The sequence below is a fragment of the Nothoprocta perdicaria genome, unplaced genomic scaffold, assembly GCF_003342845.1.
Source record: "Nothoprocta perdicaria isolate Ctin4 unplaced genomic scaffold, notPer1 scaffold_5, whole genome shotgun sequence".
Classification (NCBI taxonomy): Eukaryota; Metazoa; Chordata; class Aves; order Tinamiformes; family Tinamidae; genus Nothoprocta; species Nothoprocta perdicaria.
The window spans coordinates 5,616,813-5,631,766 of NW_020455754.1; the positions used below are offsets into that span (position 1 = coordinate 5,616,813).

At 44.3% G+C, this 14,954-nt stretch overlaps 1 protein-coding gene across 1 annotated transcript in view; it reads left to right on the forward strand.

Annotated features, from left to right (window-relative positions):
- Positions 1-14,954, forward strand: part of LOC112954347 (transcription factor COE1-like) — a 45,483-nt gene that overhangs the window by 12,463 nt on the left and 18,066 nt on the right. The window contains exons 5-6 of the mRNA XM_026047522.1: positions 310-383; positions 6,894-6,962. Coding sequence (XP_025903307.1) covers positions 310-383; positions 6,894-6,962 — 143 coding nt within the window. The remainder of the gene's footprint in view (positions 1-309; positions 384-6,893; positions 6,963-14,954) is intronic.

Below are 14,954 nucleotides of genomic sequence, written 5' to 3' on the forward strand. Positions count from 1 at the left end.
TAATGCTATTAGGTTTATATTTATTCTGAATTGAAAAGAAAATTGTGGTTGTCTTGACTACTAAAAAAAACCCCATCCTACACACCGCTTGAGGGATGTGCAGCGGCGAGGAGGGGGTTTAGCTGTGCTCAGCTCGTGTTGTTTTCCTACTGCAAATTTTGAAACGGGTTCAGCTGCGGAGGCAAAGTTCCTCCTGCCCGAGTTGTAGTTCCCTACTCGGGCTCAGTGCACCGGGACCGTGATGCATTTTTATTTAATTCTTTCCAAACTCAACTTGATGCACGGCTAAAAATGTGTTTTTTTTTCTAGGCAATAGTATATGAAGGCCAAGACAAGAACCCAGAAATGTGCCGAGTTCTGCTCACGCATGAGATAATGTGCAGGTAAGAAATACCCCGCTTCCAGTTAATTAGTGATGAGATGATGAATTTTGTGTCTCAAAATCTAGGTTGAACCTGTAGCTATTTTAGGATTTAAATTTATCTTTCTTGCATTTAACAAGCCCAAAATAACACATTTCTGTGTGTGTAATTAGCAGCAAGGTCTTGTCACACCGGTTTTCAATTATTTATAAAGAGTGATTCTTAACGGAGCGCTGCTGGTTTGCATTTAAACGCTGCAGCCCAGAAGAGGTCTCCTCACCGAAATTAATAAAGTCAATTATAGTCTTTCTAGCAATAAATGTCACTGCTCCCACCCTCTGCGATAACTTCCCTAGTAAAAAAAGATAAAATGGCCATTTTTGGATTTGCTGGACGTGTGTTTGGACTTGAAATTGGGAGCCCCTTTTTTTTCCTTCCCCTTTCCTCCAGTTTGACTTTGCTCGAGCTGTTTGTGCACATGGCCTGTGCGCAGCCAGCACTCCCCCTCCATGCAAAAGTTGTCTTTTAGTTGATTTTTCTTCAAACTTCCCCTATGCAAACTTCTCCTCACGCTCTTTTCCCTTGACCATTCCTGCCTGGTGCTGGTCACTGAAATACAGTGCGATCAAATATCTCCTGTCCCTAACACGGCACTTTTGCAGTGAGCAGCCGCTTCCTTCTCTTTTCTATCCGGTAGCAATACGTGAAGCCTCTGCTACTTCYCTCTTCTTGCAGAGAAGTCAGCATCTTCTCCCAGGGCCCTGCAACACCTATGCAAGCTTGACCTTGCAGTCTCGTTAAAGTTGGTGGGTGTTTTTCCATGTTGGAAAAATTCATTTGTTACATGTTATTTGATGGCAGAAAAKAACTCCCTGGTGGAGCGCCGGGCATTCTTGCATAAGCTCATTGTTATAATCAAGTTGTTTTAAGACTGTAAAAATGCCATTGCATGCGTTGTAACTTTTACAAAACATATTTACTAAAAAAAAGGAGTAACTCGAGGGTGAAAACTAGTCTCCACTTCTAAGAGAAGGAACTTGGATGAGAGTTTCCTGGTGGCAGAGTCTTAGACAAAGCATTTGCATGGAATATTCTCTGCTGGTTGATTTATTTTATTTTTTTCCCCACCCTTCTTGGGGATCTGCTTGCTCTACCCCCAGTGGCAGGTCCTTGATGACAAACCTAGATTAGGTTTTTCTGGGAAAACCAAAGACACAGCCTGTTACGGCATGAGCACTGCTAGAGCAGGCAAGTAGCTCCAAGAGGCACCCAAATAAATTCCCGCTGCTGTTGGGASCTGAGAGAGGCTTTGCTAAGGGCCTCCAGCCTCTTCATCCTTTCCAAATGGAAGCCCAAGTCATGCTGACAACCCATGATTGCCCGAAAATTCATTGGCCCAATTAGCACTGCTTTCAAACCAGACAGTCCGCTTGGAACAATTCGTGGAAATATTAAAGGAGGCCCCTGACCTGATAAGGCTGAAGTGCAGCTTTGCTTCATTCCTCTAAGTAGACCAGTGGCACAGTGCAGGCTGCTCATGTGAGCAAGAAGCAGCACATGCTGAAGTGCCTATGGCAACAGGGTCTAAATCTGCTCACTGTTGGGCCTGGAAGAKGCACCTTACTGCATCTCAAAATGCAAGGTTTTGAGGTAGGGATTATATCTACCTGCAACTCTGTGCAAGTTAGTCAGAATTGTAGCTTTTTGGGGGCACCAGCAATACTGCAAAGCAGATGGTACCAGTCCTGCAGCCAGGACCTGGCCARGGGGCTGAGAAAGCCAACAGGAGCCCCTTGAGCAGCAGCAAAACCTCACTCCGAAATGTGTGTGAAAAAGCTTCGTGCTCCTCCAGCCAATACCAAAGGCCTCTTGTTCGACTGCCTGCACAACAGCAAGAATCGTATACTTTGATGCATTAATTTTCTTACAAATGCTTTGGGAACATAAAGAGTAATAAATAAATTGCAACTTATATATAGGGTTGAGTTTTAACTGAAAGACCAAATATCTGCATCAAAGATTTACAGCCTTGTCAATATACTTTGACTGAGATAAAATTATTTCCATTCTGGGAATGCTGAAAGATGTGCTATGTCATTCCGGAGCAGTCTCTCTCTTTATTAAAGCAGTTTACACTTTCTTCGTTCTTAAAATTCATTGCATCAAGAGCTTTCTTCTTCTTGTATTTGTTTACTGCTAGTCGCTGCTTTGGGCTTCATAAATATAAGTTAGAGAGGTAGCAAAAAAACAGAAACAAAACAAAACAAAAACGAAAGAAAGAGAGAGAGAGAGAGAGAGAGAGAGAGAGAGAGAGAGAGAGAGAGAGAGAATCTGACCATGGTGGGTAAATGTTGTGCATATGATGGAGTGGTGGAGGCATATTCAAATTTCTTACAGCTTATATTAGAAATTACCAATTTCCCCGTCTGCCCATACATTTGTAAGAGGGTGCTGTTTGTTTACCAGGCCGCTTGACCCTATTGCACAAATCTGTCATCTATTGTGCTGCTAACTCTCTTTTAAATTGCAAATCTGATGCTCTTTAGGGGTCTGGAAGGAAAAAAAAAATCTCTCTCCACACCATTCTGTTTCTCTTGATTTCTTGCCTGTTGTAAGTGGAAGTTGGGATGTGCTGAATTTGCACCAGGGGTGCAAATGCAGCCTCAATTATAAGCATAAAATTAGAGTCTGTTCCCCATTAATCAGCCCAGCTAATTGCTATGCACTACCATTAGCCATATGGTGTGAAAGACAGCTTGCTCTCCCTAAGATGAAATTTCTTCATTTCAGACATGAAATAGTGAGGCCTCTGTATTTTAAAATAGCTTGTTTTAGATATTTAATTTCTAAACAACTTTCAGCAGTGCTTTCTATCAAGGCTAACTGCACAATAAAACTTTGCATTTATGTGACAAATCTGTGTRTTTATAGCGTGCTACAGCCCCGGCAGGGATAAGACAAAGAATCCGAATGCATAGGAGAGGTCTGGCTATGGCAGCCGAGTGGGACCGGACTCGGATTCAGGTGGCTGTTTGTGCTGGATTTCACTGTACTTTGTCAAATTTTAAATCCCTACTTCTACCAAAAAAAAAAAAAAAAAAGTTACTAGCTGGGAAGAATTCCCCACCCCGGTGGAATTTATTAGCCTGGTAGGCAGCACGGGGAGGGACATCTATAGTTAATAATGCCTCAACAATTTCCATTATGAAACCTTCAGTGGCTTAGAGCTTTGCCAAACTTAAACTGTTCTGGCTGAGGCGTCCTTTGCAGGGTGTCAGCCTCGGGCTGACTTTCTTTGGAAAGTTTCAGCAAAAACGGTTCAGCGATTTCTGAGAATGAGGTCGGGGTAAAGCTCGGCTTGTGCTGCGTGCAGGAGGGAGCCCGGCCGACGGTCCCACTGCGAAGGCCTCGCGCRCCGGTGCCGGCGGCCGCGGGGCGATGGCGCCCAGTGCAGGCCTCGCCGTGTCGCCAAGGAGGCCGCGTCGCCAAGGCGGCTTCCAGCATGGCTGCCGAGGGATGGGGAAGCTGCCCTGGCGCTGGCCACGTGCCACTGCTCCTGCGCAAAAGACCCCGTTCCTCATTGTTCGCTGTCCCCGTGGAAAGGCCGGGCGGGCRAGGAGGGAGCTCTGCTACGTGGCGCGACTGCTCCTGCTTCCGTCCTGGGAAGAGCCAGGCAGGAGAAGTCAGGCATGAGCCATGCCAGCAAAGGGCAGGAGCTGGCTGGGACGAGGAGTACAAAGGGAGGCAGGAGCAGTACATCCCAGTCTCGGGAATGCYGCTGAGGGCCAGGAAGGGGGTGGCACCAGCCCCAGGATGAGCCAGGCAGGCTAAGGCTGCAGTGCTTGCCCCTCTCACTTCCCAGCAGCCAGAGGATTCTCAAATGACTTGGAAAAGCTTCTGGGAAGCCTYGTGCTCCTCCAGGGAAGGTGGAGGGGTGCTGTCCCCTCAGGAGCTTTCTCCCAGGGAAAAGTGTGGAGCCGAGCACAATGCTCCCTGTGTCACGCAGCCCGCTCCCGGGCTGAGGCTTTCTGGGGGGTCCCAGAGCAGCAACGCTGCACAGAAAAACTAGAGGGAGGCATGGCCTAAACTTCTAGCCTGGGAAAATGCTAACCGAGCAAGCTTAGGTTTTYTCTCTTAAAGAAAATAGACGGAGAGGGGACAGTTGGGGCCTTCTTCTCCATCGCAGGGCAGCCCAACACAGCACCGTCRTGCTTCTCTCTGCCACCTCAGAGGACAGCGAGCTCTTTTGCTCTCATTCAGGCTTTCTGGGACTGATTCCTGGTAAGCCCAGCTCAACCTGAGCCTCCTCCCTGAGCCGGGTGACACCAGTGACTCGATCCCACTGGATCCAGGAGCGAAGCGTCTCCATCCTCATGCCGGGAAGGTGCCGGCCCCGGGCGGTGGTGACCGGCCCAAAGCCTGGGAAGCTCCGACGGCCACGTCCCTAGGGCCGCCTGTGGGAATGCTGGGGACCGGCGCGGATCCGCAGCAGTCACAAGCACGGCATTGTCTTAACTCCTGCCAACTCTGTTTCTCATTACGTTTTAATCATTTAGAAATGATTAGCAGTTTTTATTGCCTTGTTTGTGGGTAAATTTTCTCACCCCACACGTTCGAGCTGCGCTCCAACGACGAGGCCTTTTATAGGCAAAAAAAAAAGGCGCCCCCCCCAAACGCTCATGCGACTGCTTACCTACAGCGTGTTTTATTCCTTCCTAAATTTTAGTGCTTTCTGGGTGCCAAGGCTCTTGCATTTTTGGGTGAATCAATTGTGGTATTGTGCTGTAAAATTAAGCAGTTTTTTTTGGCAATCCTGAACAATGTAACTTCCACCGAAATGAAGATACCGCACATGTGTTAACTGTGAAAGCAGGAGCCCTGAATCGTTGCCTTGAAGCTTTTTGAGCTTTTTGCACTGCAAAGAATTATGTATTTTCCCCTCTTTGAAATAAATCCTTTTTTTTTTTTTTTTTTTTTGAAACCATGTTTAAGCGGGCTGTTTTTGTAAAAGGCCCATTTTTTGTTATCTTTAGTGTGGTTAGTTGCTTTATTGGTAATCTTGGTGGGTAACTGTATATTATTCACTCTATTGTTCAGCAGCACAAGAGAACCTTTGTCAGGCTCCCGCGAGGACTATTTATCTAGCACGGCGTTCCTGGGGACCCTTCCTGCTCTGGGTCCTTCCACCTCCGGGGGGAAAGAAAATAGTCCTTGTGTGAGGCAGCACCATGCCCATTGCTTCTACCACTCGCCCCAAGTTGGCTGCTGCAATAAGAATCACGCTGTTTTTTTTCGCAACACCTTTCAAAGCCAGTGTGGTGGCTACCAAAGGCTTGATTGCCCGAGGATGAGGTTGGCCAAAATGTGTTGCAAGAGAGAGCACAGCAAGCAAACGAGAGTCCCTCTCGCTGGTGCCACCCATGATGTGGTCCCTGTGTGCAGGATCCCTCGGGCTCTTGGTCTGTAGAAGATGCCAAGAAAGACCATAGGGATCCAGAAGGACTTATGAGGATGTGGAGCTTTTTGGGTTTTCATCTTTTTGCTTAGAGCCTTCCTGTCAGTGGGAGATTTTCTGTGAAGCTGTAGGATAGCAGCTTTCTCTGCTACGTGGGCTTTGACACTCAGGCTCACCTGAGGCTTCCTAATTCACTCTCATGGGCTTCAGCTGGGTGATGAGGGCTGGGTGGGCCTGCCCCAACACACCCCACCTGTGACTCCAACCAGGCAAACCTGGGTGATTCATACCCAGTGCAGCAACAAGTACGTGGCTCCTGAGCTTATATATAGTGTGTCTGTGAGGTTAGCTCTTGATGAGCCCTAATGCCTTGGTGGGGACATCATCATGGACAGTGATTAGCCTCACTTTGGGAATGAGGAGCTGTCTTGATCCAGAAGGATCCCGGTCTGGAGGTCAGTGAGGAGCAGGACTTTGGCAGCTTGTGTTTCCAYACTGCTGTGCACCCAACCTGATCTGGCATGGGGTAGCAGCCCCAGAGCTSTGCTCACCATAGCATTAACATCCTTGGAAAACTCACAGAAATAGCTATGCTAGAGCATAAGATGTGCTGCTAGTGGCCTTGGCATTTTAGCTTCCCTTCTTAGCAGCCCTGTCTTGCAGAGGGAATGTGGTTGTGATTTCAGGTCTAGGGGAAGCTTCTCTGTGGCTGAGCACCCAGCTCTGTGCTGAAAGCAGGACCGTTGTGTGGCCACACACCAGAGCTTGGTGATGGATGAGCTGCCTGGTCCTACATGGACGTGGGGCTACAATGGGCRGCTCTCCCCATTTCAGACAATCCTCAAATTATTATTTGTGAAAGGAGCAAAGCCCCTTTCTTTTTATATTTTCTGTTACTAACCAGCTGTGCAAGAAGTTAAACACAGTAATTAACCCATATGTGACCCACTGCGTTTGACTGATTTGCAGGCAGGGACAGAAGGGTAACTCTAGCTGGCAATTTGAACCTAGCGTGTTCGTAATGATGATTTTACAGTGTAATGGTCGCACTAAATCCTTTCACTTTTGCTCTGTAGCCGCTGTTGTGACAAGAAAAGCTGTGGCAACAGAAATGAGACTCCATCAGATCCAGTGATAATTGACAGGTAAGGACTGCTATTGTTTCCTTCAATGTTTATGTATATATATATATATTTTTTTCTTCCTCATTATACTGAAACACCTGCCCTGTGTTGCTAATGGGGAAGAATTAGGAGTGTCTGCGGTTGAAATTTTGTTTTTGATACCAGATTAGTTGTGCTTTGCAATCGTGATTGCCGTGCAAGGGCCATATGGGATATAACGGAGCGACCTGCTCTCTGGAAGGCYCCGCTTCTCCTAGCTGATTCATGTGCAGCACGAGGATATTTTTCTTTCTGGCTTTCTGTGGCTCAATTCACATGCTGTGCCAGGGAAGCTTCAGGAATAAAATAATAATAGTTTRTGATTTATGAAATGTGGTTGGGTGCTTATAAATATTTAACTTTTATTTGAAAAATGTTTGAATCATTATCACTTTTAGCTACAGTAGTTCTGTTGGATGCAATCCATCTACATTTTACGGGTTTTATTTATGCATAAAACAGTTTAAAAAAATAGGTTTGCAAACTAAGGTTTTTCCTCCTGTTATTTTCTTTGCTTGGAATACTATTTTGACTATATTGTCAGTTGATTAATTCATTTTTGCCTGCCTTAATTATCATATTTTTAAACAGACCCATATAACTAATCTGACATCACCAGGTAAATTATTGCAGTACAGTGTATTTTAGCTACTCTGAGCAACATGTAGCAAGGTTCCGTGCTCTCAATTATGCAAAGCGGCAGCCAAATAGTGATTTTTATATTTTAATTGTTGAAACTCTTTGCACAAAGCTATGTGTGATAACCAGGCTATTATGTTGCTTTACTCTGTAAGAGGTTAAATGGCCAGGAAGGACTGAAACTGTCTGTCATCAGCTAGGGAAAGCAAAACCCTTGCTCTAATCTGCGAGCRGAGTGACCCTGCAAGGAAACTACCTATGCAGAAAGGAGCTAGAGGATAGTGTGGAGTGTTGCTCCTCCTGGTATTGTCCGAGTTAATGTTTGCTATATTAAGCACAAAATACTTCTGTGCAGGATGTCTGTTTTTATGGAAAAAGAAGATGAAGGTGGGGGTTCGTGTGTTCACATCAAAAGTGAATTACAGGGCGCGAGTATCGCAGTGCCAGGCAAGCCTCGGTGCTTATGTCGCCTCCCAGATTTATAGTTCTTGTTCGAATTTGTTAAGAAAGTGCGTATATTGAGAGCTTATAGCAGATGTTTTGATTAGCTATAATAACTAATCCCGCAAACGTTTAAATCTCAGAAGACAGATATATGTATTCTAAGTAGGTGAATTTTCATTTCTGCGTGTGTTTGGTAGTACCAGGGAAGGTGGGAAGAGAAGAAAAATAAAAGCTAGTGAAATCTGTATAGAGACATGTTTTATAAGCGTGCTGCAGAGTTGAACACTATAAACACAGTGTTGGAGTGGCATTTTGAGAGACATGAAAGCCACAAAATTCACATGAATTTTTCATTGTACTGAAAAGTGAGATGTTAAGATGCTAATGGCAGGTTTAGGGAAATATTTTGTTTAACCATCTAGTATGCAAAACTGAGTTGCAAATCATTTTAAATTATGAAAGCCAGGGATGCTGCCTGTTACATGCTTTCTACAAAGCGAGCAAAACAGTTACATGGAAAAACCAGATTTAGCTTCCTAGTAGTGATCAAATTATCAGTATTTATGCGAATTGAGGCAAAATGTAACAATTCTGAAGATTATATTTAAAATACTAGCCAAACATAATTTGAAGATTATGATATAAGCCTCTTACCTCCCCGCCCGTGCTAAATCACATTTTGCTTGTGAATGGGTTAAGCTTTTAAGTTCTTTGCAGGGTTTTAAATGGTGACTTTGATATCGAAGGTTGATATGACTGTGGTTTGAATAACATCTGATTTTGACCTGTTCCTGTGGGCTGCAGTGGTATAAGAAATTTGACTCAGCAGTACTGTAATTAGCCCTCCCTGTGTTTTTGAAACAGGATTGTGTTACCTGCGCTGCATTAGTGTGGCTTCTATTGTTGCCGCTTCGCATCTGTCCCAGTAGGGTACTTAAAACCTTTTCTTGGCCAGGGCTAGTTCAAACAGTTTAGGCCAAATAAGTATGTGCTTTCTGCAGCTAGTGGCTTTAGTGATGTTTCTTGTGACATTTATCCTATTCCTTTTTTCCCCTCTTGCTTTGGAAAGGATAAAGTGATCTATATGGAGCTTTTTTTTTGCCTTAAAATGAATCCTTTAAGATGGTTTAGAACATTAAAATGCCTGCACAAGCCAGAACATATGTTTAGTTGCCTGCTATTGTCACTTCTGCATGTGTGCGATTTTAAACTATTATGTCAATTGATATGCAAAACCATATTTAGCTCTTTTTATTTGCATATGAGCTTACAGAATTCATTTACCATTTGGGTTAAAGCACTCCCTCATGCCGTATAGTCTGATGGTAGTCTTGCCTATGGATTTAATAAAACTCTTACATCGAAGCCCATGAATCTAAAGAATCTGATTTAACATAGAATCTATCTGTGGGATTTTTGACATATGGACTTACATGGAAATGCTACCCTCCTCTTACACGCTGGAATACTATTTTGGATTGATTAATTCTCTTTGATGCTGGAGATACTTGGGATGGAGAGAGCTCAGCCTTTGTGGTGGTTTAGATAACTTGGTGAAGATGCTGTTTCACAACTTCAAAGTCATGTCTGTGGTGTCCTTTTTCAAACCCTAGATATATGTGTGAAAAATAAACTGTATATTTTGTTTAATCGAAATGTGGGACTCAGAAAAAAGAAAAATCTGTGGGCACATTTGAAACAGGATATGACTTTATTCTTTATAAAAAGTACTTTGCTCTGTTGTAGTATCAGCAGATGTAGTGATGAGAAGGTCCTAAAGGAATTTATGCGCATCTAGTGATCTGAATTGGGAAACAGTAAAGCTACTACACTGGTAGAACAGTAATTTTGGGGAAGTTTCTTGGAAACCTGTGTGTGTCTGTGTCATCATCTTAGCATAGCCCGTGTATTTTATCACTAATCCAGTTACATGTGTTCAGATGAAGCTCTGATGAACAGGAACTCATTTTCAAGGGGTTTTATTGTCACAATACAAATGCACAATTTGTCCTCCAAGTACAGTAGCTGGGTTGTATTGTAATCATACTCAGAGGAAACAGAGCACTTCCTGTTATTAAATTAAATTCTAGATTGATTTAACATTCAAATTGTAACTCTTATTTGAATTTAAAAGGTTTGCAATAAAATTCCTGTGAAGAAATTGAATAAATTGTAGTTTTATTACCACTCTGGATATCCCAGTGTCCTAACCTTTTTCCTTACAGTTATCTTAGTTCAATAAATAAAACCTCATTAGACTATTCCCATTTCAATGAGTTTATTAAATTTTACAGGAGTAATTAGCATAAGCTGTGCTAATTTTTCTGGAAGACTAATGAGAGAGCTTCCTAATTAGGTTTGCTTTGTAAGAATCAGAAAAGATGATAATGACAAAAGTCACATAGGGGAGAAAGTAGAGCTTTATGTCATTCCTGGGTTCAGGAAAGAGGCTTCTCTCTTGGCATTCTTTTCCAAACTTTTAAACTCTATTTCCCACTGTAGAGACCAGTATTTAATGATATGATTGGTACCTGCATGATTTCTTTWCCTTTTATGGTTGGATCCAACACTGAAATAGTAGTCTTGTCGACTGATAAAATAGAAATAATCTATTTTAGATAGAAATAGAAATAATCATGGCAATTCCAAATAGTGGTAGACAAACTCTCAGTGTGAAGGATCATGTTCTGTTGACCGATCTGTGCTCTGCAACTCCATGGTTTGATGTTGGGTATTGCCAGTTTGGTAGAGGACCTGTTGGTATAGCAGAATGGGGAATGCRTGGACTGGACCACAATAACATTTTCCATATTATCAGTCTTCACAAAGGTTTTAACGCTCTGAAGCATTAGAAAAGCCCATGTGACCCTCCATCAGGCTGTTTCGACACCTGCCATATAGGATATACCACTGGTTGCTCTCCTGCATGTTTGTGGTGCTCCCAGACAACATGGTTATGGAGGGAACTGACTTGCCTATGCATGTTTTTGAAATCTTTCAATTTTTAAGCTGAAAAATGTTGTGATTGTGGGTAGGATTTCACTTTACACTGACATGAGGAGTGGSTGACTGTCTCCATTTTGCTGCTCTGCAAGTGGCCAGGTAGTGGGTTGTATTTTAAGGGCCTTCTCCTCATCTTGTCCTAAATACCAGGCAGGTGGCAAAATGGCAGAGACTGTCACACGTGCTCCCTGCTCCCCTGGATATGCTCGTTGGGGAGATGCAACAGTGACTGTGACTTGCAGTAGCKCTCCTTCCCGAAAGGGAAAGTAAGGGAAAAGCAGGAGGTTATGGTAAAGGAGRCCAGCTTCTAGAAGACTTTTGGGTACTTTTATTTGGGGAAAAGTTTGAGAGAAAGAGGGCACTTTGCTTGGGAGGAAGCTGCCCAAGCTGCTTTGCTGCAGGGAAGGGATGTGTGTTGGCAGCTGAGCCCTGGCTAGGCTGCAGGGCCACTGCTTTGTCACAGCCGGGTCGCAGCAAAGTGCCAGGAGGTGCCAGGAGCTTTGGCAGGTGGTGCCAAACAGATGTGAGCAAAAACTGGCGGGAGGGCTGCTGTGAGCTCCATCCCTCGGCCTTGGGCCGAGTCCCTTGGTCCCCCTGGCCCTACATGAGGGGTGAGCCAGGCTGTGCTGCCCCAGGTGATGTGCTGCATCAGCCAGGGATGTGCTGCAGATCCCAACCACCTGCAGCCAATGTACTTTTTGCCTGCAGAAGGGCAGGCACAAGTCCCTCTGTGGTAGACATCAAGATGTAGATGGGGAACTCATGTGGACCTGAATATTTGGATGTTCTCTTGACCTTGGTACTGTAAAGTGCTCGCCTCATTGCTCTGCCCTTTTCAAGGGGGGCTGGGGTGTAGATAATAGGGCACTAGAAAACACCCCCTAGCACCCAAAAGGAATGTTTTGCAGGATCTCTGCCCTCCCTGTGGGGCATTCAGATGTGCAGAAATTGGCCCTGAAAGCTGCTCATGGGTTCCCAAAGCTGTGTATGAGCAAGGAGGCACCAAACCAAATGCCTTCCAGGACTTGCTTACGATGGATGCACCTGAAAAGCATTTCCCAAAAATGACTCAGACTCCAAGTGCCTTTGGTTGCCTTAATAAGATAAATGGGAGACTCAATCATGACAAGCTTCTTGCCTGGAGAATCAGGCGACCCGCTCACCCCTGCCAGCGCTGCTAGCGAGTGCTCTGCAGCCTCTGCTGAGTGCAGGAACTGCTAAAGCTGCAGGTAACTTTGCACAGGTTCTTGGAAGTGTATCTCATAGTTTCAGTCTATAGAGGCTGACACATAGTTCTGCCTCTCCAAACTTCATTTATTTTCCTCCTGGGTTTGCATGAACTTGGTCGGGGCAAAGTGGCTTCCATTTATTGCTTGTTCGATTTCTCCCCTCTCCCTTCTCAACGTTTTGTATAATTTCATAACTACTATGCAAAAGCCAAATTTGGTCTCAGCTTTCCTCAAGAGGTTTATGAATCTCTCAGCAAACCTGTTCTGAGTCTTCAGTTTATTATAAAACTTTCCTGGTTTGAAGTTTGGATGTGGTTTTGGGTTTCTCTGCAAACATTTCACACTAATAGTTACTCTCAGTGGTGCCTGTTGCATCTGCAGCGAGTACTTTAGCCTTTGTTTTGCTGTGATCAGTCCTATGTAGTATCAGGGAGGCTGCTGTGCCAAGGAGGGCTCCTTCTGCTGGATGCTGCTGCCTCTAGGTGGGTAGATGATCCTATTCCTGCTGGGAATCAGTTCTCCTGACACAGCTTGAAAGTTGTCTGAGATTTTTTTAATTTTTTTTTTTCTCAAGGAGAATAAAGGAGTTTGCACCAAGCCTGTACTAGAGGTTACTCTGCCCTACTGCTCAGGGCATTTTGAATATTGCTTTTAGAGTTAATCCACTGCCCTGACGCTTTGGGACACAGCAAGGTGTATATCCTGCTGTGCATCAGCCCGGAGAAGGGCCTTGGGTGCACACAGGGGATGCACCAGACATGGGGTTCTTGTCTTTGTGCCCATTTGGACCCCCTCTCTGGGTGGGCAGCTCTGCATCCCGACTGACAATGTCAGTCCTGGCCTCCCTAGTTCTAAGGCAGATTAGCTAAAATTGTTCTGAAGATGAATTTTCTTTTCCCTCCATTGCATCTCTTAGGGGCAAAAACAGTGAGCCCTGCTCTGCAGCAGCTTAGTTCTGTGAACAGTTCTGCTGGTGCATTTAGCCTGAACCTTTGCATGTTCCTGCTGCTGCAACGTGTTCTGGTGTGTTGGCCAGGTCTGCAAAAATGACAATGCTAAATTCAAATCTACTTCAGTCTGCCCCAAGCACATAATTTTAATACAGCATCTAGCTAATAAAGTTAAAAGAGTGAAAAACAACTGCAGGTTTCTGAGTGAATTTTAACTGAAATAACTTTTTAGAAATATCTTTATCACTGTCCTCAGAGAGGGAAAGCAGCAATGGTAAATCCCGGTGTGAATTTTCTCTTTCCCTGTAACATTACAGTGTGTTTTTGTTTTTTTTTCCTGCAACATTTCTGGAAAAGTACAGAAAAATCATACAAAGTTCCCAGTGTGTCACATTAGCAACTTTGCATAGGTAGTTTGTGATCAGAATATATTACTATATCACATGAGTGTTTACTTTTTCTGTTGCTCAAGACAGTATTTCAGAGGATTTTTAAAGCTGAATGAATCATTTTCTACRTACTTCTGTTAAAACGGTGTTTGGAAAGAGGGAACAAGAAAACAAATTTTATGATGTCAATATGTGAATTATATGAAATTAGTTATTAAGAGTCCTTATTTCAAGTCACAGCAATTATAGCCTGGGTTGCAGTAAGCTGACCCAGATATGCAGCCTCTCACTGCAATCATTGAATTCCTATGAACAGTGCGGTTTTGTCTGTAGTTTCTCGCAGCCTCTAAAGGTGTAGGCAGATAAAGATAACTTTAAAAAGAACTATTTCTCCAATTACAGGCTTTTGTCCAAGAGCAAATAAAGATTTGGGACTAGTGGGATTGAGAAGGGCAAAATTAAATGCCCTTAATCTGGTGTGACTCTGAATTTGGCAACGATTTGGGATTTGCCGTTGAAAACGGAGCTGTCATTGCTCTGCATCGCCCGTGTTTTTCCCTGTAATTAGGCAGCTACTCTGCCCTGCAAAGTGAGGAGGGTTTGGGCAGGGGGTCAGGTGGATGCAGCCCTCCTGCTCCGGGACTATTTTCCTTTCCCCTTTGCTGGCAATGTGTAACTTTTCCCTTCCCACCACCTTGGAYGGGAGGGAGGGAAAACACAGAAATCCCCCCCTTAATCTGCTCACGGCCGGATCCGCAGAGGTTCTGATCGCAGCATCCAAACCAGCGCTCTGCAACCAGGCCACCTCGCTAACTGTTTGAGGCACAATAGGTCCATAATATAATATAAAAASTAATGGTGTTGGCTAACACGTCCTTAATAAGATATTGTCCGCAGCTCTGCCATATGCTACTGAGCGGGCTTTCCCTCTGCGGGGCTTTTGAGTTCGCTCAATAAGATTATTTCAAATACTCTAATCCTGAATCATTGACATGAATACAAAAGCCTAGTGACATCTAATAGATGCCTCTTAGCTTTGCTTTTCCTCTTGTTCCTCTCCTTTGGCTTCTCTTTTTACCTGACAAAAAGCTTACAGACACTTGGGCTCTGTCTCTCTGTGCCAGCATGTGGGTCCCCTCGTGAAGTATAAAGGAGCAGAAAGGGCTGACATGGGGCTGATAAGCCACAGAGCAAAGGACCGTAGATTAAAAGTAAATGCCAGTAAATCCTGCCCTGTACACTCCGTTGTTCTTTTATTGCTTGCTTTAACTCTTCCAGCGCTGGGCTGGGACCCAAAGAGTTGAAAAAGGAGCGGTTAAA